General features: G+C 43.9%; 1 protein-coding gene across 1 annotated transcript in view; it reads left to right on the top strand.

Moving 5' to 3' along the window:
• Positions 1 to 25,836, top strand: part of NECTIN3 (nectin cell adhesion molecule 3) — a 120,265-nt gene extending 94,429 nt beyond the window's left edge. The window contains exons 4-6 of the mRNA XM_088442156.1: positions 4,341 to 4,458; positions 8,169 to 8,320; positions 24,506 to 25,836. Coding sequence (XP_088298282.1) covers positions 4,341 to 4,458; positions 8,169 to 8,320; positions 24,506 to 25,086 — 851 coding nt within the window. The 3' untranslated portion in view covers positions 25,087 to 25,836. The remainder of the gene's footprint in view (positions 1 to 4,340; positions 4,459 to 8,168; positions 8,321 to 24,505) is intronic.
• The last annotated feature ends 540 nt before the right edge of the window (positions 25,837 to 26,376 follow it).

Raw genomic sequence — 26,376 nt, 5'->3', positions numbered from 1 at the left:
GCGCTGTGACCGCTGTCCCCTCAGTGTGTATCCCCGGTGGCTGCAGAGATGAGCAGTAACTGGGAAATCATTCCGGCACTGTGACCGCTGTCCCCTCAGTGTGTATCCCCGGCGGCTGCAGAGATGAGCAGTAACTGGGAAATCATTCCGGCACTGTGACCGCTGTCCCCTCAGTGTGTATCCCCGGCGGCTGCAGAGATGAGCAGTAACTGGGAAATCATTCCGGCACTGTGACCACTGTCCCCTCAGTGTATATCCCCGGCGGCTGCAGAAATGAGCAGTAACTGGGAAATCATTCCGGCACTGTGACCACTGTCCCCTCAGTGTATATCCCCGGCGGCTGCAGAAATGAGCAGTAACTGGGAAATCATTCCGGCACTGTGACCGCTGTCCCCTCAGTGTATATCCCCGGCAGCTGCAGAGATGAGCAGTAACTGGGAAATCATTCCGGCGCTGTGACCACTGTCCCCTCAGTGTATATCCCCGGCGGCTGCAGAGATGTGCAGTAACTGGGAAATCATTCCGGCGCTGTGACCGCTGTCCCCTCAGTGTATATCCCCGGTGGCTGCAGAGATGAGCAGTAACTGGGAAATCATTCCGGCGCTGTGACCGCTGTCCCCTCAGTGTATATCCCCGGCGGCTGCAGAAATAAGCAGTAACTGGGAAATCATTCCGGCGCTGTGACCGCTGTCCCCTCAGTGTGTGTTGTTGGTTTTTTTTTTACATGTTATTTTTATATAATTATAAAATCATGTTGGATATGTTTTTTAAATAGTTCTTGACCTAATTCAATAATAAAAAAAAAAACAACAATTTCTGAGTGGTTTTTGAAAAAATATTAGCCAATTAAGGGCCTGATTCAGAGATGGACGGAATTGCACAGCTGCACACAAGCGGCTGTGCAATCCGTCCATTTAAAATGCAAATGCAGAAGGTGTCACACACCTCCTTGCTGCATTTGCGTGATCCCACGCTGCGACCCAGGTCGCAGCCTGTGGTCACCATTGAAACAATCGTGACCATCGGTCGCTATTGTTGTCGCTGTTCCATTGGCCAGGCTGTGGGAACTAAAGCTTCCCGCAGCGTGGCCGGGTCTTGGCAACTTGCGAGGCCAAGAAGTCTGCGTGTACCCACGCAGACCCTGGCATCGTCCCTCCCGGAAAACTGGGGCGACACGCCCCCGTTTCCGGGAACGCTGCCAGGGAATGCCCCCGATCCGCCTCCCAAACGCCACAGCTTGTCAATCAGGCTTCGGCTGGGATACACTGCCAGCAGGCTCGCATCAGGTTAGCGTACATCTCTGAATCAGGCCCTAAGTGGTTAAACTTGCAGATGAGAGCTAGAAGCGTTTATTCTGACTTTTTACAAACTTGTATAAAAACACTGAGAAATTACTATAGAGATTTTGTACCCCAAAATACTGGATTGACTTTAATTTGCTGAAAAACACTTGCTTCCTATCATTTTTCCACCATTAATAAAAAGTGTAAAAATCAGCCATTTGACACATTTTAAGAACCTCCAGTTCCTTATGGCCACTAACAGCCTTCTATACGGTCCTTCTATCTCAGTTGTCACTTTTTTGTGATCTAGGATGGTCTCACCACTTTTTTCATGCTCTTCTCCCAAGTCACTTTTTGTAGAAAATTTGCGCAACGTCGCAGCAAGACTGCGATTTGAATCTCGCATTTCTCTGGTGGGGACTCACAATTTGGGCATATTTTACCCGATCTAGATCGGGTAAAATATCCCTGTGTGTGGGCACCTTTTACAGTTTGTGATTCAGTTAAAACACAGCCAGGTAGTTAAATTTACAGTCGTTAAGCTATTTATTAATTATCCATGCAGATGACTTGCCGTGTACTCCTTAGTATAGTGATCTTTTGCACCAAACGTCAGATGTGTGGGCTGAAATAAAGGTAGAATGGACACCCGTGTAGGTGATCAAAGCTGGCACTTCCGGAGGTGGAAGAATCTGTTCCCAGCAGGAAAGCTACCCTGGCTGGGAGTCCTGGAAAACACTTCTGCAGACAGCTAAAATGGGACGTTGGTAATTTAATAAGAGTGCACAATAAATGAGATGGCTGACCCGTGAGCAGTAGAGCCACATGATTAAAGCTGCAGTCACCGTTACTCTCACATATACAAGTGTATCGCAACAAAGAAGCAGTCGGATTCTAGAGTATGTGATGGACTAAATTTAAATCATTTGCAGTTTAATGCATCTTCTATTGCACATAACCTCTGTGGAAATCCTCAGTTCCAAACGTTACATGTTTTGCAGTTTAATCACCTGCTGTGGAATCTAGCTGCTGCTTTGTTGTGATCGCTCCAAACACGAACAGTTAATAAAGAACTATGCAGGTAGATGTGGTTGTGCAAAATTTTATTTCTGATCCCACCTGTATAAAAGAGGCATAGTATTTTAAATAAAATAAAAAAATATATGCTCTGCTGCATATGTTTAACAAGTAAATTTAAAAAAATCGAAGGAGGGATATTGCGCACTGGACTAAATCTAAATGCGGGGGGTGAGCTGCACTTAAAGAAGGGTGTCTGACCTTCTAGAGTAGAAGTAAATAGATAAACTGTAGGAACAGATAAAAAGCCCTCTAAACTCCTAATCACACTAGTGTATGACAATGTCAGTGTGGGACTAAGGGCCTAATTCAGACCCGCTCGCGAGCGCGAAGCGCTCGCAAGCGGGTCGATGGTGCCCTAATGCGCATGCGCAGTATGGAGGGAGCTCCGTCGTGCGCATGAGCGAGACCCACATAGCGAGAGCCAAGCTGTCGCTATGGCTATGGGTCTCGCACCAAAGGGGGCGTGCTGTCGATGGTGACTGACAGCACGCCCCCTTTGGTGGGCGTGCCAGGGGCGTTGCTGCCCAGACGGAGGCGTTCCCATGGGAACGCCTTCCATCTGGAGCCGGCCCCACTGATAGATCCAAAAGCACTCCTGGACTTGCGGCTGCGAGAGCCTACCGCAGGGTCTCGTCGCAAGCCCGAAGGTCGCGATGGTCTTGACCATCGAGGCCATCTTTATGGCCGCTCGCATAAGCTGTGGGTGGTCACCTACAGCTATGCGAGCGGCCAGGAGGCCGCTCCATTTTTAGGTAGGAGGGCCCTGATTCAGAGCGAGCGCTCTAGTCAGAGCGTCCGGCTCTGAATCAGGCCCTAAGTACACAGTGTGGATGTGTATCTGAACTGAGAAGTCAAGTAATGATGATAAAAGGCTTTACTGGAAATTTGCAATAGTACACAATAACATAGGAAGTGTATATCATACACTGTAGGGATATTAATATTGAGCAGTAAATAAAAAAAGTCCAATGGGGTGCTAGAATAATGAAACAATTGACTATAACTGAAGATACGAGCACTGCCTGTGTGCAAACAATCAGGAAATAGGTGACAAGAAATGAATGGCCGATGGTAAACAATGTCCAAAAAGGAACTAATACTCAATGCTGAAAAAAAGAATGTATGCATATACCAATATTGTAAATGTGAGAGGTAAGAGAAAAAAAGAAAAATCAAATAATCGAGAGAATCCAAAAAATGGGGAATAGTCAAATTCAGAGTCTGAGTTAATGTAAAAGCGAGGCCCGGATTTTTTTTTTTTTAATAAAAATGCAGTGAAGTTAAGGTGCGTACACACTCGACGATTGTGGAACGACTGCACGATTACAACTTTGTAATCGTGTAATCGTTCCTCATCTTGTGCCTACACTGAACGATATGTGGTACAGCGCAGACACCCTCTCTCATCCCCGAACATACACAACCTGTTGTTATCGGCAGATTGACCAGCATGTTCAGGCGATGATAGATGTCAAAAATGACCAGCGGGAGCGCGCATCACTGGTCATATTCAACATTTTACTGGATGATTTATGAACAATTACTATTCTGCATGTTTTGAAGCAAGCCTAGCTGTACTCCACGTCCCCACCCAATTCATTTTTGTGTTCACAACTTGCTTACAGTCAGCGTGTTCTGTGTTGTCCAATAGGCATTTTACTGCTAAATACATTCTTTTAAAAAAATAAAAAAACACATTTGCATGGAGTTCTTCGTTTGCCCCCTAAAACTACATTTTCTGGTTGGAGTGATGTCTTCTTTAATGTAAGTTGTGACTGGTGTTAAAATAATAGTAGAGCCAAAAAGTAACTGGGCAGTGTTTGGACCACTGCCCACTCCCCTTTCCATCATAGCTCTAGCGTAATGCAGAAGGGAAGCCATCTTGTTGGATGTGTGTAAATAACCTACTCTGTGACACAGAAGAGCTCAGCATGTTCTGAGCAGAGCATTAATCTGAAGTTTTTCTTTATTGTCTAGATGCTCCTGAAGTTTCAATAACTGGCTACGATGGTAATTGGTTTGTTGGAAGAAAAAATGTCCAGCTCAAATGTAATGCTGATGCTAATCCCTATCCCACTGAAATAAAATGGACCAGGTGAGCTCATTTCTTGCATATGGGTAAAAATATATCTTACATTATTTTTTTATCAGACAGAATTTATGCAAGTTGATGGCTTTTGTAATGACTTTGAAGCTGGGTACACATCATATGATAGTATGACCCAACAATGTGGTGAACAACGTAATGATACATCGCACAAGTTGTACACACTGCACGCTGCTCGTAACTTTACTTCATCATTCATTGCATCGTCTCATCTGACAATGAGGACAGCAGATGGGACAATGCAAAGACCGACAGATTGGGCATACACACTATACGATGTGTACGATATATCATTCCGATCCGCTTCGGAACGATATAAATTGTATGATCGTATAGTGTGTACCCAGAATTATATGAAATCATATCCATGAATTGATACATTTAGTATGGGACATTTTAAAAATCATAAGGTTGTATATATCTGTTAACAGAAAAAAACAAAGAATTATTTTATACAGGATCTCCCCACCCTCATTTAGTAGAAGCACTAATCTCCCTACCGCTTGGAGCCTGCTGTTCTGTATACCTGGTACTCTGTTTTGTAGTGCTCTCCAGGTGTACCCGTGCAGAGGGCTTTGAGTATGTGGCTGGTTGGAAGATTGGGGCAGTCTCTTAAATTACTCCCTGTTTGGCCTCTTCATTACCAGTTTTGTGAGTGCTTTCATGTTCAAGGGTTAAATATATATTGTTAATATGCTAAGTTATAGAGTTTAGACTATTCTGATATATACTTACTCAACATACCTAAAAGAAAAACAATTTGTACTTCGATAAAATACATGACATTAGCTGTAGCCATTTCTGCTGCCATGTGTGGCGATTTGAGCTTCACTGCAGACGGCTTGTGTTTGCCCTCTGTTTTTATGTCTGTGTTCTGTCAGAGTAACTCCATTACCACCTAGGAATTACTTGGTCCTTCCCCTCCCCAGAGCCGGCTACATGCTGTTTTGTTTCCTGGGACCCCAAGGTGCTTCTTTCACCTTCCAGCCGCTATCTGATTGTGTATCTCATGCTAATATATTCCCATGACCTCTATGAAGAGCCTGTGCCCAGCATACGTTTCCTGCCCAACTCATTGTGACCACCTTATACAGCAATAGGTACACATTCTGTGCCCAGCATGCTAGCCTTATGCATGCTACAGTCTTTTGCTGTCACCCTTGATGCTTATTTCCATGGACTTCCTACATTTCCATTCCCTTTCTTTGTGGTAATTAATGTTCTCTGCACATTGGTAGTAATATGATGGGACACAGTTCAGATGCAACCTAGCAACAATGTTTAATCTACAGTCTGGTGTAATAATTGGAACGTTCTCACCTAGCGTTGCTCTCAACTCTCCCTCTTAACCTGGGTAAAGTGGAGTATGATAACAGCTGCCGGCTCCCTGTGGTAAGTATAAGGGACTCTGGATGCAGCCCAATCTGTTTTTGATTTATGCGGTTTCCTCAAACTCCTCCTTTCTCTGCTCACTGATGTTGTTGTCTTTATTTCCTACTCTCAGTGGCATACCTCCCAACATGACCCTCTCCAGGAGGGACACAATGCTCTGGTCCTGGACTTCCCTGGTAAGAGGTGGTGCTGCAGCACAGTTCAAAATTCAAATGGGGAGCCTCACCAACTGTCATTTCACACGCTGCCAAACATCACTGGCTGGGACTCACTGGCAGTTGGTGTGACTCCCCTATTTGAATTTTGGACTGTGCTGCAGCCCCACCTCTGGAGCCTCCACCAATCATAAATTACCAGGGAAGTCCAGGACCAGAGCATTGGTTCTCTCCTGGAGAGGGTCATGTTGGGAGGTATGCAGTGGCTGTATGTAATCCCACTGCCAAGTCCTGGAGCTGTCCCCCTCCCTCTCACCTGGATGCACCTCCTTATCCAGCCCTGCCCCACCTGTAACACCCAACTGTCCTCTCTGTAACGGTCACTTCAGGTTGTGCATGTGCCCTAGATTAGCCTGGTGGGGCAGTAGTGTGTTATACCAGCAGCTGCCTGAGCATCGACCGGCAAACCATTGAATTGGTACCCCGCAATTGCGGGATACCACATGTATAGAATGCATCTCAAAGGGGCATGCTTCCTTTTGCCTCTGCACTCTCTTGTACTGCACTTGCAGATAAATACATTTGGTCTGTCTCTCCTTACATAAGGTGGCACAAGGGTCATATATTTGTAGCTCAAAATACTGCATCAAGTTATGGGCAGTGTGGCCACCTTTACGCAAGATGCATATTTACACAACACAATGCACTTGTATTCAACTGTAATGCTTGGCACACACTGTGCACTTATCGGGCCAATCAGCCAGTTCTCGGCTGGTCAGTCGGATTATTGCACAGTGTGTACACAGTACATGCAACCGACTGTTGTTTATAAACCAGACACATTGACTCCCGACATGAGGAGTGCTGCGTGACATTCGTAGGTACAAACGCAACATATGCGATGTGTACAGATATCATCTGGCAAACTGCATGTAATAAAAAAATCACCTAATTGATCTTTAGGAAATGTGTCATTCTGATAGGAACGATAATTGTGTAGGGTGTATACAGGAAATCGAATGATCTCTGGATCATCTCAGCTGCCAGCAAAATAAAGTGTCTTTAAATATACCAGTCCTGGGCTCACAGAAAACAAGATGGCAGCTAGTCACTGGTTAACGAAAAAAAATCTTGCATATTGTTTAGCTCCTGCAGTCCTACTTAAACATTGGCAGTTATGTGCATGAACCACCCAATCAAGTCAAGTGCTGGCCATAATAATTAGAAGATACATTTTGAAAGTGCCATGTGCTCCAAATGACTGTTGAGGGCATTGAGGCTGTGGGGGCTATGAAGCGTCGGTATAAAGGCAGCAGTAGGAGCCTTTCTTGGTGTGAGAGGTAGTGGTATAAAGTGGAGCAGGTTCTCCATTTAAATTATTTAAACATGAATATTACCTACAACCTAGGTCCCCAGGGCATTATCTTTAATGAAAACAAATATGTATTGTGTCCTAAAGCCTGTGCTACAAACTCTTTACCACAGAAGCACATGAATGGAACCAGAGCATTAACTAGACTTTTTGGTGGCCTGGGCCAAAAAGAGCATTGACCCCACCCCTTCCTACGTTTTCTCAAATAGGGACATAAGACACATCCCTGAAAAAGAGGCGTGGCCTCATGGGTGAGGGGTATGACATATCTGATTTGACAAAAATGAAGGGGTACCAATCCCGTTGTACCGCTGTTATCCAGGTGTCCCTGCGAAATACAGTGTGAATCCGTATGGCTGCAGTGATAATACACAATAATTAAATTGACCGGCTCGAATAGCGCCCCTTGCCCTGTGTTGCCCTGTGCAGTTGCACCGCCTTAGTTACGGCCCTGATTGGAACCAACAAGTTCAATCCCCATACCTACCTACATGGTTTTACAAGTATTTAAAATTTTATTGAATTCTTTTTTTTTTTTTTTTTTAGCGCCAGTGGTTAGGGCCATAGGTGTTTTTTTGTTGTTGTTTTTTTTAAAAGGGTACTCTACAGCATAATATTGTATGTTACATTTATTTTACTGGCTTAACTTTATTCTGTCCCACATAATCCAAAGTGATTGATTGTTTAAACTATATTATTATTTTTAACCATCTACTAAAATGTGTATATGTTGCCCTGGACATCCTGATTTAACATGTTTTTAATTCCTGTTAATACAGGTTAGATGGAAACTGGCCTGACGATTTATTGTCTGTCAATAATACACTACATTTCAACTACCCTCTAACTCACAATGTTTCTGGGACATATATGTGCAGAGTGGCCAATGCCCTTGGTCAGAAAAGTGATCAAAAGATCATCACTATTTTAGGTGAGTTTGTATTTTGTAATGTCTGCCTGTGTGTGTGTGTGTGTGTGTGTGTGTGTGTGTGTGTGTGTGTGTGTGTGTGTGTGTCACTATTTCTTTGGGTTTTTGATGCATGCCTATTAGAAGGGGACATAGATATTGATAGTGATTGTGACGGTTATCTTCAGTGCTCATTTTTTTCTCTATGAAAAATTTACTGCTACTCCGAAAAAACGCTGCCCGTGCTCACCTAAAGATGATACAGCATTATATTCGCTTCCATGCTGTGGATAAGTGTGCAGATGGTATTTTAATTATTTCTTAAATGATTTCAAGAATTTGTTACTGTTTTTGTAACCGATTAAAAGAATTAAAACTTAGACTTAAAGAGAAAAAAAGACGCCGGTACTGTGTAACCAAAAACCACTGGCTATATTAGAGATGATGATTTGATTAGAAGTTAGTTTATGACATATCGGACTCTACCTAATAAATATACAAAATTAAATAAAAAAACTGAAACGTTTGCAAAGGGTGACTCGTTGGAGAGAATAAATATACTGTGCTGTACAGTATTTATGGCCTAATTTAATAACGAGTGAAATGTTTGTTATCACTCTAATCTTAAATGGTGCTCCAACCAATCTGCTCCTAACTGTCACTTTACAGGCTATGGAGTCTATTCATATAGCAGTAAAAACCCCTCTATCAGTCATAACAGGAATCTTCTCTGCTTCCAACTATTCATAGAAGGGGTTACCGACGTGGAGAAATCTCAGATTGATATTGCATTGATATGATGCGATTATATAGTGGTAATTACCAGTATCCATTTCATTTTATACATGAATAGATCCCTTAGTTTGAAAAATGGCAGTTAGGAGCTGATTGGTTGGAGCACCATTTAAGATTAGTAACAAGTGATAACACGCAAATCACTGGTTATTAAATCAGACCTTTATATACTGTACTGCACAGTATTTACTCTCTCCAACGAGTTTCTCCCACCAATGTTTCATTCCTGCTCTCTGATTCAAGGGGCAGCAGACTAATCACAGTCGAGGGGTGGGGCTTCGAGGGTTACGTTGGGAGTGGAGTTGATATCAATGGCAAAACAATCGATGATCAGTGGTTAACTATCAATGGCTGATGGCCAGCCCTACCTGGGAGGTCCCCAGAGAAGGAGAGTAGCTATCAGAAACTGTGGCTGTATAGAAGACTTCTGTTGTTTGGGGTTGCTAGTCAGCACATGCTACTTTCTGAATAGTGACTGAGTTAATTGCTTCTCTGCTAGTTACCACCATTATTACTGTACAGAATTTCTCATTGCCAGGCTTAAAATTTTTAGAGATGACTGTGGGGGGGGGGATGTATCAAGCCCTGGAGAGTGATAATGTGGTGATATACAAAGTTCCAACCAATCAGCTCCTAACTGTCATTTTTTAAAATACAGCCTGTAAAATGGCAGTAAGGAGCTGATTGGTTGGTACTTTATCACTCTCCAAGGCTTGATACGTCTAGCCCAGTGGTTCCCAAACTGGGGTGCCTCAGGGCACTTGCAGGGGTGCCTTGAGTTGGTGGTCCAGTACCAAATAAAATGGTTTTTAGTCAGTCTCATTGGCAGCCACCAGCACTGGTTTTGCCTATCAAAATATATGTGGACAAAAAGAAGCGCAGCCCTGTCACCACATAACTGACCCTAAAGCTGCTTACACACGGGACCATGTGCTGTATGAACGATATTGGTGAAAGATTTCCTTTGAACTTTCTGTAGTGCAGGACAAACGATATTGGGTGAAAGATATCCTGCCACATCTCTGACCAGGCAATTCTTGAAGGTATTGTCCAAATTGGCCTGCATATACGGACGACCAAAGATATCGTTAACTTCCAGCGATAGCGCGCATCTTTGGTCGTTCATTGCATACACACGGAACGATATGAACGATGTATCGTTGAATGTTATGATTCATATCGTTCAAAGACATCGTCTTGTGTGTATGCCCCTTTAGAGTGACATACAGTATAAACACAATTTACTTCATTTAATTTTTGCCAAATTTCTCAATAAGAAACTTTTGGCCCAGGGGTGCCATGGAAAATATGCTGATACTCTAGGGGGGCCATGATTTGAAAAAGTTTGGGAACCACTGGTCCTAGCCCCATATTCACTAACAAGCTCCTGCCAACTAGTGGCCTCTAGTAGCCAGGACTTTTCATTTCTTGTCTGTTTTAGTTAATTTGCTGCTTAAGATCGCCATCTAGTGATGTATTCCAGGTAAGGGGGTTTGAAAATTCTTTTATTGTCTTCGTCTAATGGTGCGTACGCACTGTACAATAAAAATGCACGATATGAATGATTAAGAGATCGTTATCGTTCCGATAGTTCATTTTTTGGTGACCAGCGATGCGCGGGCACTTATGGATAATAACTATATCGACCATCGCCCCTGGTTGATATCGACTAGCGGGTCGCTGGCCTGTCGTTGGTGGTGTGCTGGATGAATGATAACAATCATCCAGCCCACCGAGAAAGTGCAGGACGATCAGTCAGCGATATCGTTTTCACTGACTGATCGTCCCGTGTGTACGCACCATTAGGGAGCTGGTTTCATTACTGTTTGTATCCTGTGACTGATGGCATGCCTGTGCTTTCAAATATATGAAAGGTTTTAAACACCCCAGTTGCCCTGGTTATGGTGCAACAAGTGAACTAACAGATCTCCATAATATATTTGCTGCAGTATTTTCCAGTTGCTCCCCTGCAAATGTACATGGATGAGCTACAATTTCCAGCATGTTTGTCAGGTGATTAATGCCATAATAATGTTAGAACACTGCATTAACAATTTCCATGGACACTTTTTTGTAGACTACTTTACATTATGTCAGTGTTGTGTTTTGCAGCACATGCAAATGTTTGGGCATTGGGAGGATACCTTTTGGATTATAGTTTCCGTCGAATAATAAAGATATATGGAAGAAAATGGTTTTATGTTTGCTAGAATTAGATGAAGGATTTGTGCATATTTTGAAATATTTCCTATTTAACAGTTCAGAGCTATTACCTGTGGAATACTGACCAGTTAAATGTTGCTCTGGAGCTGGCACTTTGTTCTCTGGCTGGGCACATTTTATAGAGCAAGTACGAGATAAACAGTGCATTTTGTGTCTGTGATCTTGCCTTGCAGCAAAGCATCCTTGAAAATGTTTGTTAAATCTTGAAAACTATGGAACTCCTTTCATTATCTCATTAGCTGATTTTTTAACATGACACTAATTTTGATGACTTTTATAAAAAACGCCATACAGCTGGCAAGCATGTTGGGAACTGTAGTTCAATAATAGCTTACTGTGTTGTTTGCCTTTGGACAAACCCTGTGTTACCTGAAGCCAGGAGCTGATTTGCTCAGTGAGCTGACAAAGCAGTAGAACTGAGCTAGTGTTGTCTTATCAGTAGCATTAAATAGAGACGCTATATTCTGTGTTATGGATGAGGACAAGACTTGGTGTGAATGAACTTCAGATAACAGGAGAGCTTTCCCGTAGCAGAGACCACACCATCTACTACATGCTTAGGGTGTTTAGCCGAATATGAACACTGTTTTTAAAAAGTCACCAGTCATACAAAATACTAGTTTGCAGGGGATGTAGTCACCAACCCGGCTGTCGAGATGCTAGCGCTCAAAATGCTGACGTGGGAATCACGACACCAATCGGAATCCTGGCACCCCGATGGTAAGTAGTGGGGTTAGGGAGACTGTTAGTGTTAAGTACTAGGGGGAGGGTTAGGGTTTAATCACTAGCGGGAGGGTTAGGCACTAGGGGGTTTATATACTAAGGGGAGATAAGGGGTTAGAAATGCTAGAGACAGAGAAAATCCCTTTACATAGTACTGCTTAGTATGTACTAAAGGGATTTTCTCTGCCTGCAGCCTGCCAGCGCTAAGTGCAGGCTACAATATCGCACTGCACCTGGGGCACTTAGTGCTGCCATAGACCGCTATGGCAGCGCTAAGTGTCCCAGGTATTACTAAGAGGAGAGGGCACTTACCGTCGGGTGTCTTCTCCAGTGATGATATCGCCTCCTGTAGCTGCCGTTATCTGCTTCTCCTCACTGGAGCAGCAGGACTTGAGTTGTGTCAGTTTGGATGTTTATTAATAAAGATTGTTGAAAAAAAAAAAAAAAAACACTCTCCTCTGCTTCCTGCTGCACAGGACTCCGGAGAGCCTGGTGATGTTGAGTCCTGTGTCTCTTTACTATGCTGCGTACACCGCCCAGGGGGTGACTTAACGCTCACCCTCCTCGGTGGTTCCATTATTAATATCCGCGGTAGCCAGCTCCTGCTTCGCAGCGGTAGTAGGCGAAGCAGAAGTGACATTAACTCCACGGTATGTGGAGTCTTAATAAATAGACCCCTAGGTGGGAGAGGGTTAGGTTTAGGCTGCGGGATGCCGGTGTCGAGATTCTGACTGCCCAGATCCCAAGCGCCAACCCATTTGCAGGAATTTATGATCTGCAAACTTTGTTCTAGGGAATAGGATTGCCAACAGCTGCTGGGTTAGGTGTACAGCATCCCAACTTCGCTGAGAAGGTAAAGTGAAAGAAACCTTCACTTACCTTCTCTCATACCGCGGCGGAGCCACAGGATGTGCATATGCGTCACTGCAATGCTCACGCTCGTCACATGCACACTCTTTGCACACTGCTTTGTCTAGGACAAACAATAGTGGGCCCTCAGCGTGTATAAGTAAATTATCTATAATATCACTCTGGGCCTTATCCCCGACAAGAGTGATTCACCTAAGTGCTCGCCCAAGCCCAGTGAGATGTGTATATCCTATAAGGGGGGTTCTGCCTGCTAATGCTACCTGGGCCATTTGCAGGTCACTATATTGGCCTCTGTGAGAGGACACGCTAGTTCTAGTCACCTCCTCTGACTCCAAGTCCACAGAGGGATAACTGTTGTTCTTATAGGAGTGAGTTGGGGGGCAGTGAACGCTTCTAACCAGCCCTTTTATGAGAGCGCTGTTGCGCACAATGTCTGTGACAGGAAAAGTGTGCCAGTCAGGGGCAGGAGAAGGTGTTCTGCTGCAGACCTTGGAGGTATTCCAGCTACAGGCAATACCTGGGAAAGCGATGATTTTTGTCCTGAACAGGCCTCTCTGGAATAAACACTACCTTTTTTATTTATTTTTAGAAGTGCATTTTGTCAACACTCTGTGTGAAGAGGCGGGGAGGGAAAAAGACTCCACAACCTGACTGGCTCCTTCCTCCTCAGACGTAGCCCTGCTATCCTCCGACCTGACAGGGTTAAATAATTTCCTTCTTTTAAATAAAATGTCCTCATACGAAGAGGAATCATTAGCAGCCTCAGATAAACTATGAGAGGGCTGCCTCAGTCTTTTACTATGGGATGGGGACAAGACTAAAGTGTCTGCGGCAGAGACAGACACTGTGTCCTTCATCTTCCAGCGCTGAGGTAAAATGTGACTCAGTGGGTGGTGCCTAACGCTTTTATTTCTGTGTATGCACGTGACCAACCTGCTGGTGTGTGCATGGCCCCGCTCCTCCGGCTGTGCCACAAGGAAAGTGAAAGTAGTCTTCTTTCTCAACGAAGTCGGGAGGCTTGCCTAACCCACCAGTTGTTGCTAGGTGGCAAGCCTCCCGACAAACAAAGACACTATGAAATTAGATCACATAGAGGTTTGGAAGTGTTCCATGTGGAAAAGGATGTAAAATGAGAATCTATTTTGTGCATTCCCAGTTGTATGTAAAAGATCATTTTATTCTGCAATAAAATTAGCAGCACTCTAGTCCAAGAATAAAAGTGAACGTGTCACTGTCTCCTAGGAGTCTAAATTATTTAGCAGTATATTCATAGCATTCTTGTACAGTAATCCCTCACACTTCCTTATATTAGTAACTTTAGTAGCATTAGAATTTTAATACCAGTATCCTCTCTACTCTCTATTTTAACACTGTACGTACAGTATGTTGTTCGCATGTATTTTGAATGCAGAAATTAATATATACTAGCTTGACTGCTTTTGCATGTTAGGTGTTAAATCTCACCTTTCTGCGAATCTATAGATTAACAGCAGAGAGTATTGGTAGCGGTTCCTATAAAACTAGTGCAGGGAGATTGAGGTGTCAAACACTATTCCTGTATACTGTATGACGCGAAGAACATCTGTCCAACTTTCTCAGCCTATTCTCTGAATGTAAAGACCCTGCAGATCCAGATAGAGACAATGCTGGTATTTATTTGAAGTTGTAAATAAACAAGCTATGCACTATCAAGTATTGTATAGTAGTAATTTACTGAACTGCCCTTGAAAACGTAAGATTTACTAGAGACAAAACCTCACATGAATAATCACGTTTTTAATCCTCATGGTTTCAAACCCCTATTCCATATTTTCAAATAGCAGTTATTTAAACTGTGTAGTTTATCACAAAAAATGACAGACTTTGTAGTCCTACTTTTGTCTGGCAAGATAGCTCAAACCATATTCAGATATTTTGTCTGTCAGAATAGAGCATAAACAGTAAGAAGCAGACACTATATTTTAACATTAATACCATGGTACCTGTCACCCAGGTGTATGTATACACCCATCTGCCAAAAATAAAAATCAACTGCAGAATATTGTGTCACCAAACAGCACTGTCCCTTCGAGGCATGAACTCCACATGACCTCTGAAGGTGTCCTGTGGTATCTGGCACCAAGTGGTGAGCAGCAGATCCTTAAAGTCCTGTATGTTGTGAGGTGGGGCCTCCATACTGTACGTCAGACTTTTCAGAGAACTGGGGAATTTGGAGGCCAAGTCAACACCTTGAACTCTTTGTCATGTTCCTCAAACCATTCCTGAACAATTTTTGAAGTCTTAATAGGGCGCATTATCCTGCTGAAACGGGCCACTGCCATCAGGCAATATCGTTGCCATGAAGGGGTGTACTTTGTCTGCAACAATGTTTAGGTAGGTGTTATATGTCAAAGTAACATACACATGAATGCCAGGACCCAAAGTTTCACAGCAGAACATTGCCCAGTGCATCACACTGCTTCCACCGGCTTGCCTTCTTCCCATAGTGCATTCTGATGCCATCTCTTTCCCAGGTAAACGACACACACCCGGCTGTCCAGGTGATGTAAAAAAAAATGTTGTTCATTAGGCCAGGCCACCTTCTTACATTGCTCCATGGTCTAGTTCTGACACTCACGTGCCCATTGTAGGCGCTTTCAGCGCAAGCTACGATGCACTGAGTGTTCTATCACTATTCTATCATAGCCAGCTTTAACTTTTCCTGCAATTTGTGCTACAGTAGCTTTTTTGTGGTATAAGACCAGACAGGCTAGCCTTCACTCCCAATGAGCGTTGGGCTTCCATGACCCTGTCGCCGTTACACTGGTGTCCTTCCTTCTTTGGACTGTTTTTGGTAGGTACTAAACACTGCCTACACGGAACACCCCACAAGACCTGCCATTTTGTAGATGCTCTGAGCTAGTCGTCTAGCCATCGCAATTTGGTACTTGTTGCTGAAATCCTTACTCCTGCCAAATTTTCCTGCTTCCAACAACTTCAAGAACTGCATGTTCACTTGCAGTCTGTTATATCCCACCCCTTGACAGGTGCCATTGTAATGAGATAATCAATGTTATTCATTTCATCTGTCAGTGGTTTTCATGTTATGGCTGATTGGTGCATATCATACTACAAAATATCATGGTATGCCATAATAGCAGATTTAACAAGTGTTGGTCCCACTGTTTAATAAATCCATTAATACTTGTGGCCCCTTTTGATAAGAGTATTAATTTAATGAAATGCATTAATAATAGCAGAGGCTGCCTGAATCAGGCAAAGTCAATCTGATGTTAGTCTACTTATCATTTCAATTAGAAATCCAGTAACAGTAGATATATTAGTTCTGCCACTAGGGGAGACCAACTAAAGTCTCTTGTGACTCCTTAAAGTATCCTTGGGTTTAAAATAGAGTATTGGAAAAAAAAGAGAGCCCCATTTTCCTGCTATAGAAATAGTTTTCTTGGGTAGAGTCACAAATGAAAGTTATTGCAGGTGAGCATGTCGTAGATTTGGGAAAATGGGTCTTAATCATGAGATACAAAATACAACTCGTCATAATAAGTAACCCAAACCTCTAATAGTACGTCCACATTTATCTCCATGAACCAAACTGCTTTTTTTTTTTTTCACACAAAACTTTTCTACTTCAGGGTCCATAGGGTATCCACAGGATACCTTGGGGTATAGGCGATGGCGGCAGACATCCAGGCACCACAGAGTTAAATTTTCAGCCTCCCAGGATGCACTGGGGTCCCTCTCCTATACCCCGCCCCCGAGCCTCAGGCCACTCAGTTTTCGTAGGTGCCTGGCCGGACCAGTCGCACCGTACAGAGGGGGGTCTTTTTAAGGCCCCTGAATATTTCTTCGCAGCTGTGGCTGCACAACTAGAGTGCTCCAGCATAGGACAGTCAGTATTGACGTCCATGCTGTCACTCCTACACCCCGCCGGTACCAGAACGCCGGTACTGATCCGGGGATGCTGGTAGGTAGCTGGGGTCACAGCTAGCGGTGATCCCCGGCTACCTGGACTGTGGCCGGATGCACGGGGAACAAGGTAAGCGGCGGGGTCCCGCGGTGGGCACCCGCCGGTAACACAGTCCTGTTTGGTCCCCAGGCAGGGGGCTCCCTGGGGACCGGCTGCGCGTGGGGCCAGGTACTGATCCTGCGCCTTCCACTAGACCACCAGGGACAGCGGGCCGCAGCATGTGCGGTACAGCGCGGCGTCCCAGGGGTTAATAGCACGCCAGGGGAGAACGCCTTCCCTATCTCACAGCCGGCGTCTCCCCCGCTGCACAGTGCCATTCCACAGCGGTCTGAGCAGGCTGTGTCAGCGCTCCTCCCCCGGGCCCTGCCTTCTCTCTGCTCCTCGGTGGCCATTTTCTCACTACATGTGCTGGGGATGGCAAACGCTGCTGGAAGCTGATACAGATGCCATTGCGGTCCGGGTCCCCCGGCATACCTCTCCTTCAATTAAGGTCAGTGTATGCAGCACTGTTTCCTACCAGGCTCTGGTCTGTGTAGTTGATCGCAGTGCTTGTAATGCAGGATGTTATCTGTGCATTGTATGTGACTTAAATGCTAGCGCTGTTTGCCTGTACTTTCCCTGTTGTTCTGCTACAGCCCTTGCGGTGCGGTGCGGTGTTGCAGGGTGTTTATTATCTCACAGTAAACGTGGTTTTTCTGTGTGGGAGGTCACATACGCTCCGTTCACACTCCTCATGTCGGAAAGTGAACGAGGATATCCTCTTCCAGCTATAATGTACTGATATCATGTGCAGTTAGCGGAGGGATATGTAGACGCTGAGGGTTTATGGAGGGCATGTTGTATTATATATCATGCCCCATTTCTGTCACTGTGCCTGCACAAAAAAAAAAAAAAAAAAGGGGACCGCCCTCGGCTGGCTAAGATGCTTACAGCTTTTGTGGACAACGCCCCCTGCGTTTCCCCATAGGGGTTATCGCAGCCTGTGGTGGTCTCATCACATGCAGGGGTCCCTGGACAGTTGATGGTACCCCAGTGTATCCTGTTTTTTGCCCCTCCAGGTCTCGCAGGAGCCTGTGTGGGTGAATTTATTGTCCAAATGGTATAGCACCTGATGGACGTTTTACAGGGGGAGTCACCATTTCGGCCTTCTAAACGGCCTTTCGGGTCTCAGACGGGTAAAGACATGACGTCTGATGATGGTGACATTATTGACTTTTTCAGACACGAGCCCCTTAGTGCAAAGGAGGCGTAGTCTGGGTCTAAAGTCTATATACCTGGCCTTCTACAGGCAGTCCGTGCGGCTTTGGTTATTACATATCCCCCGTGGCTAAATCCAAATATGCCTTCTTTAAGGATAAGGGTGTTGCCACTGTAATTCCTCTATCTGGTCAGGTGGATCATTTAGAGGAGGCGTGGAAAATCCGGGTAAGCGGTTCCAGCCTCAAAAACGGTTGACCTTTTGCATACCCCTTTTGCGGATAATTACATTTCCGAATGGGAGTTACCTTTACGGGTAGATTCTCATGTTACACGCCTAGTGAGGAGTGCTACGTTGCCCATGCCCTCCAGGTCCTCTTTGAAGGAGGTTCCAGATTGCAAGGTGCAAATATATCTAAAATCCAATATTCCCTTGCTGGAGGGGCTTCCAGGCCGGCTATGGCCGTGTGCTGGGGGGCCAGAGCCGTGGAACACTGAGTAGGTAACTGGATCTCTGCACACTGACTCTCCAGCAGAGCAGGTGGATAGTGGCAAATTCTCAGAGACTTTGCCACGTTCATAATGAGACGGTCTTACATATAGCCTACTCCTTTCCAGAATCTCCTCGGCAGCAGTAGCGGCTTGCCGCTCCCTGTGGTTGCGCTCTTGGAAAGCGGACGCAGATTCCATTTGGAATGCTTTGCCTTTTACGGGACAAGTCCTGTTTGGCCCTCGTCTGGACGCAATTGTGGCCCTGCAGGCAGCAGCTACGTCTGCGTGTCTGCCATCGGCTACAGTCCCATCAGGGTCTGGGGCTTTGTCTTTTCGGCCCTGTGAGGCCAGGGTAAGTCTAAAATACAGCTTTCCAAGACAGTCAGTAGCCAGGAAATCTGCTCAGCCATAAGAACAGGCTTGGAGTACAAGACGTCCTACTCCCAAGTTGGACTATAAGCCTTCAGCCTCACGGGACGGGCCTCCTCTCGGGAGCCCCCAGAGTTGGAGGCCGGCTTCTCCAGTTCGCCCAGTGCTGGTGTCTGACCACCACGGACACTGGGGTAAGAGAAGTATTTTCTTGAAGGTATGTCCTCTCCTCCCGGTAAAAGCCTCCCAGACGGTTTTTCGTTACAGGTCTTCTGTCAATTCAGGACAAGGCCCTGTAATTTTTGAGGGTGTTACACTCTATGCTCCAGGCAGGAGTTATAGTACCTATTCCGTTGCCCCAAAGGGGAACGAGGTATTACTCCATCCTCTTTCTGGTACAGACACCCAATGGGTCTTACCAGGACATTCTCAACCTCGAATCCTTCAACAAATTCTTAAGGGTTCCTCGGTTCGGGAGGGGGACCCTGCATTCCATCATTCAATGGAGCCTGGGAATTTTGTGGTGTCGTTGGATATATTCAGGGTGACTACCTGAATATCCCTCTTTTCTTAGCACACCAGTGTTTTCCTCAGGTTCGCAGTGGTCGATAAGCATTTCCAGTTTCTGGCATTGCCCCTTGGTCTGGCCTCACGGTTTACCAGGGTCATGGTAGTTATGGCAGCCCACCTGCGGATGCAGGGGGTCCGCTTGTTACCCTATCCGAGTGACCTCCTGTTGTTACCACGGTCTCCAGAGATACTTCAGTGCCATATGCAACGGACAATATCTGTGTTGCTACGTTAGGGCTGACTGATAAACTGGAAATGGTCCTCTCTGATTCTTCAGAGGATGCTCCATATCCCAACATCTGAGGATCTTTGTGATTGAGGAAAAGATCTCTGCATTACAGGCAAAGGTACGCAGTTGCCTGCAGAGTCGCCGAGTGTCTATTCACTTTGCAATGTGGTTCCTGAGTTCCAGGGTGTCGCTGTTCGACATGGTGGAGAGTACCCAGCTTCACTCTAAAGAACTTGATCCTCTCCGGATGGGATGGGTTGCCCCATAGGATAAAGTCAATAGGCTTTCCCCGGAGGTTTGTCTCTCTCTGGCCTGGTGGCTGCGAAAGCTCACCTAAACAAGGGGCACCCCCTTTGGGATTGCGGACAGGGTCCTTCTGACGACGGACGCCAGTATCCGTGGCTGGGAAGCAGTGACGGGTCCACACTTGTTCCAGGGCAGGTGGACACCAGTAGTTTTTGCGCTTCCCATAAACATCTGAGAACTCTGAGCAGTATTCAAGGTTCTCCAGCATGCAGGACAGGTCCTCCACGGAAATACCGTGCAGGTACAGTCTGGCAACGCCATCATGATGGCTTATGTAAACCACCTAGGAGGTTCCCGAAGTCAGGCGACACTAACAGTGGTGTCCCGAATTCTGGCTTGGGTGGAAGGCTCTATCCCTGCCGTCATCGGCAGTGTACATTCAGGAATCCTCAGATGGAAAGCAGGCTTTCTCAGCCGTCAAGACGTGCATTCAGGGAAATGTCCTCTTTATCAGGAGGTGTTCAATCTTCTGGTGAACAAGTGGAGCCTTTCAGAGATGAGACTCTTCTGATAGACGTAGGTAGGTCCAGTGGACCTTCCAAGTTGTGTACCTCGTCCCTCCGTTATCCCTTCTTCCTCCAGTAATAGCAAGAAGGAGGCACGCTCCTGCTGATAGCTCCAGTGTAGGCCAGATGGCACTATTACTCAGATCTTCGGAGCCTCTCAGTTAACACTCCGAAGCTGTTGCCTCTACGCCCGGACCTGTTGTCTCAGGATCCTGGCTGATACCCAGACCTGGGTTGTCTGTCCTTGACGGTGTGGTGGTGGAGACTGCCCTCTTAAGGTCTAGGAGTTTTTCCAGCTCTATAGTTAACAGGCTAAGAGCTCGGAAGTTTTTATCTGCAAGAATTTACCATTAGGTATGGAATACTTTCTTTCAGGTGTCGCCCTAGAGGCTAGGCTCCTCGGGTATTCCGGATATCCAGAGGTTGGCTTTCCTACAGGTGGGCTTAGATAACGGTCTTCGCCTTGCTTATCTGAAGGTGCAGGTTTCTGCCCTGTTAGTACGGTTTCAGTGTAGGATTGCTACTCTTCCTGATGTCCGCACTTTTGTGCAGGGTGTACGTTATATTCAGCATCCCTTTGTTCCACCTGTGGCTCCTTGGGATTTGGCTGTGGTCCTTAGGGCTCTCTGAGGACCGCCATTTGATCCACTGGGCTCAGTGGATTTCAAATGGCTTACTGCTAGGACTGTATTCCTTCTGGCTCTTAATTTGGCCAGTAGGATCTCAGAATGGGAGGCTCTGTCATGTAGACCTCCCTTTTTCTCATCTTTCCTAGGAACAGGGCAGTGCTTGCCTTTACTTCCCCAGTCCTGTCTGCTGGTGAGGCCTATTTGGCTGTGGTACGGGCGCTAAGAATTTAAGTTGACCGTACCAGTCCATTTAGGAAATCAGACTCTCGGTTTTGTCCTTTCTGGTTTCCGCTAACTTTGGCAGGATGGATTCACAGGTCTTCCTGTTCCATCCTCTATTATAGCTCTTCCACTAGGTCTGTGGGTCCTTCGTGGGCAGCTCGACGTGGCGCCTCAGCGGTGATTGGCAGCCACGTGGTCATCTGTCCATATTTTTGTAAGGTATTATGCTTTTGATACCTTCGCCTCTCAGGATGCTTCCTTTCGGCGGCGGATTCTCCTTACAGCACAGGAGCGTCCCCACCCTTAAAGGATACTGCTTTGGGACATCCCCAAGGTATCCTGTGGATACCCTATGGACCCTGAAGTAGAAAATATGAGATATGGTAAGAACTTACCCTTGTTATCTCTATTTCTACGAAGTCCATAGGGTTCCACAGGACTCCCGCCCTGTCGCACCTGTACTGGAGATGGGCTTTGATCTGGTCACCGGTTTCTCCGTCTCCTTCTGGTGAGAATGTGATTCTTGTGTGTTCCAGACTGTCTTCTCTCTCTTTTTTTGCTCCTGCTCCGGCCTATGGCTTGTAACGAAACTGAGTGGCCTGAGGCTCGGGGGCGGGGTATAGGAGAGGGACCCCAGTGCATCCTGGGAGGCTGAAAATTTAACTCTGTGGTGCCTGGATGTCTGCCGCCATCGCCTATACCCCAAGGTATCCTGTGGAACCCTATGGACTTCGTAGAAATAGAGATAACAAGGGTAAATTCTTACCATATCTCATATTTTTCCAAAGGCCTAAAATTTTAAAATACTTATCTCCAACCACAAACCCTGTATGCCCCCATAATAATTTTTTTTTTTTTTATAGTATACAGGTTGAGTCTCCCATATCCAAAATGCTTGGGACCAGGGGTATTTTGGATATCGGAATATTCCGTATTTTGGAATATTTGCAAACCACATTGAAATGTCTTAGGAATAGGGCCTAAATCTTAACACAGAATGCATTTATGTGTTACATACACCTTATACACACAGCCTGCAGGTAATTTTATACTATATTTTTAATAATTTTGTGGCTCAAACAAAGTTTGTGTACATACATGAATTTTATTTATGTTTCATATACACCTTATACACACAGTCTATAGGTAATTTTATACTTTATTTTTAATTATTTTGTGCCTTAAACAAAGTTTGTGTACATTGAACCATCAAAAATCAAAGGTTTCATTATCTCAGTCATGCTAAAAATATTCCGTAATTCGAAATATTCCGTATTTCAGAATATTTGGATATGGGAGACTCAACCTGTAGTGTATTGCCAGATGTCGTGCAAAACAATGGAGAAAAATGGAAGACCCATCGGATGTGCAAATTGTCATACACCTCTGGCAGCATATGGACCAATGTCTATGTTTCTGCTACTGTCATGCACTAGTTTGTCTAATGCTAAATAGGACAATGACCACATTTGTGATGGCAATTTGTAAACCCCATCCGTAACTACATCTTTTTCTCACAGCTGTGACTAACAACTACATTGACTCAATAACCTGACTTCTGTTTTATCATGCTGCATATACAATAACTAACGTCTTTTAATGTTACCGATTTCCTCTGACCTTTTATTGTGTTTGATAATGATGATGACTGCAAAATACAAAAATGCTTCCCTGTATTAAATGCACAGATCTAGCCAATAGAAGTACATTATTTATAGAAGAATCACTAATGGTATAGTAACCAACTCTGTTACATGATGCTAATAAATCATTTGGTATCAATTTACATAACCGTTTCCTAACTGTGATTCGCTTATTAATTGTGACCCCCCTTATACTTTTAAACCTTCCACATGAACAAACTTAAATAGAGATGTTATGGTTTCAAAGGTAACAATCACAGGTGCTCCTAATACAATGAACACCCGATTTAGGGAAACGTGACCCTGCCAGTTACACTGATGCATTATTGTGAATGGTAGGGCTGGGCAGGTTACTATATATGTGGCACACCAAAGCACTGTTAAGGAACAAAAGGCAATATTTATCATATCCGCGAATTTTAAACCTTATCTCAGTCATAAGGCATTTTTACCTTAAACTGGACAGGAAAAAACCTCTATTACAAAGAGTATTTAGCAAGGGAGAAAACCACTGTTCTAGTGGGTTGCATTCATATATAAGGAAATAAAATCCAAGTGACCGACAGCTATGAAACAAACTTATTTTCTGATAATGTGATTATTTTTTTCACATTTTATTTCAGTGTGAGGGAGCTTTTATTCCTTCACAGCATAAGATAAATATAATTTGCATGACTCACACATGATTCCTGTCCTTTTATGTTGGATTAAATGTGCTATGCTGTGAAAATATACGGTCGCCTCTAGACGGCAAACGTTTAGAAGCCAAGCCGCATGGGTCAGTGCTCATAGCTCCACATACTAAATGTACTGAAGAGACAAAAGTCAAAGTGATCCTAGTAAAATTAAGTTTAATTTAGACTATATATGCATGTCATGACAGTGCTCTCGCTGCATCAGCAGGTTCACAGCTATTGTTACGCCACTTTTATTAATGGTATGCATTTAAATTTAGGATAGGGTTTCACATGATATTTGTGAAGTATGAAAAACATCCTTTTATATTTAAAGTGTATCAGTCACCTACGCCCAGTGGCGACAGATGTGTGCTCTGAATTTTTGAGCATGCTGGTCCAATTTGACTAGGAGCTAGTGACATCACACACACAATTTTGGTAGCCATCTTGATGTTGTGTGTAGTTGGTAGGTGTACCTTAACCTACAGCTATTTTTGGTCTGGGATAAATGTGAAAATATTTTGTGAATAATTTTTTTTATAACTACTAATTGTGTGTTTTCAACTGATAAATGTGTATTTTTATTTTCCATTTTTATTATTTTGCTGGTTTCACACACAAAAAAGGAACCCCTCAATTATGCCACACAACATCTGTGCATAAAAAAGCAGACATTTATTTGCAGCCAAAATGTTAATTGAAAACTCCGTTCATTGTCATTATCAACCTTGGCTTCTAGCAAATATTGACATTATTTTCCTTTGTTTATCCATGTTTAATTCTTTCATTAGATCCTCCTGCTACTACTCCACCTCCTACAATTCCACAGACCCATTCAGCTATTGACGCAGTCTTAACAACGACTTCCAGAAAGATCCATGTGCCAGCTTCAACCATGGCAACCATGCAGGATGGAAATTTTGGCACCATTATTGGCAGCGTAGTAGGAGGTTGCCTTTTCTTGATCCTTGTAACTGTACTATTTGCAGTTCTATACCATAGAAGGAAACAGACGTTCCGTGGTGATTATTTTACTAAGAGCTACATTCCTCCTTCTGATATGCAGAAAGAGTCCCAAATAGATGTTTTTCAGCCTGAAGACCTTGATCCATATCCTCAAAACATGAAAAAGGAGGTTGACAGTAAAAGCAATGATCATATATATAACGAGTACCTTCATGATGATGACAACTCTGACTGGAATCATGTTGGCTATAACAGATATCAAGAGCAGTTTGATAGACCAGTCAACAATTATACTGACAAAAACATACCTGTGGTTTCAAGGTATAATCAGAACTTTGACAACGAAGATGACTTGGTTTCCCATGTGGATGGTTCTGTCATATCCAGAAGGGAGTGGTATGTGTAGAGACTGCTGCAACAGGACTTTAATGACCATTCAGCAACACGAATGTCATTTACATTTCTGATCTGTTTTTTGTTTCTGCCAACTTTTCATACTTGTTTTATTGCCACCTAAAATTGGATTTGTAAAATTTGTCTTTTCTCCTATCCACTTAAATTTGAATCTTGTAAATACATTAGAGCTTTTCAATATTTGTTTTATGAGAATAGCAAATTTCCCATAAACGTAGTATATGGTGTTACCAGCAAAAATGTGCTATAACACATAGCAACAAATCCATTTTTAGTCTTGATTAAACATGTTTAAGTTGAATTTAAATGTCCTGTTGCCATAGATAACAGTACGTTTTTGCTGCTTACACCTTTGTATAAGTAAGCCTTCTATATTAGCTCAAGCAATTACAATAGTAGATCAACATTCATTGTATAGAACACTGGTAATTGTACTAATTCCCATCCATATCCATTGCAGTTTCTGCTAGAGCTTAGAAAGTGCAAAAAACAAACAAAAGGAAACATTGCTGCTACCAATTAATGTACAATAGTTCCGTTACATTTAGACGAGCACTTAAGAGAACGATCCAAAACATTTATTTGTAAACTGCTTCACCAGGGTCAAGGACGCAATTTATTTTTGTAAGGTATTTTTTAGCAATTTTCTACTTTTTCTATAGTTCATATTAAGTGCTGAATGTTTAGTATTTCACTCAAAAAAGAAGTGTTTAAAAGCTTATAGCATTTAAATATCCACACGGTGTAGATCAGATTTGTAATTTTATTAAATTTTTTTTTTTTCATATTTTTGTTGATACGTTTTTGATAAATAGCTTATTAAAAATAATTATTTTGTTTTATTGTAGCCACAGAGACTTTCATTTTCCTTTTGCAGTAACCAATTGCATTTTATTCTGGCATGTCAGTTTAAGAGAAAAAAAAGATTATAATGTCCTTGTTTTGCACTGAGCCATTCTCAACCATTTGCAGTGTGGAAACTCAACTCATTTGTGAAAATGACGCTGATCCTAATGAGATATCATAGAGCACCTATGATATTGCCTGCAGCCATTTTGTCTTCTAAACTGAATATCATGAGACTACAGTCTATGAATTATCTGGAATCAGGTGTATGAAGTACATTAGTCATCTCTTGCCTCACTCTTATTCCTGGCTCCTAGTACATTCATAGACTATATTCTGAGATGGTTCAGCTCACAAAATTCCTGTCCCCATATGTGTAGTTGGTGGCGTCCCTCCCCGCAGTGTCACCCGGTGCGGGGAGGGACGTTGTGAGCGC

The sequence above is a fragment of the Taudactylus pleione genome, unplaced genomic scaffold, assembly GCF_031769625.1.
Source record: "Taudactylus pleione unplaced genomic scaffold, aTauple2 ptg000305l, whole genome shotgun sequence".
Lineage (NCBI taxonomy): Eukaryota > Metazoa > Chordata > Amphibia > Anura > Myobatrachidae > Taudactylus > Taudactylus pleione.
This window is presented reverse-complemented; position numbering and strand designations above follow the sequence as displayed.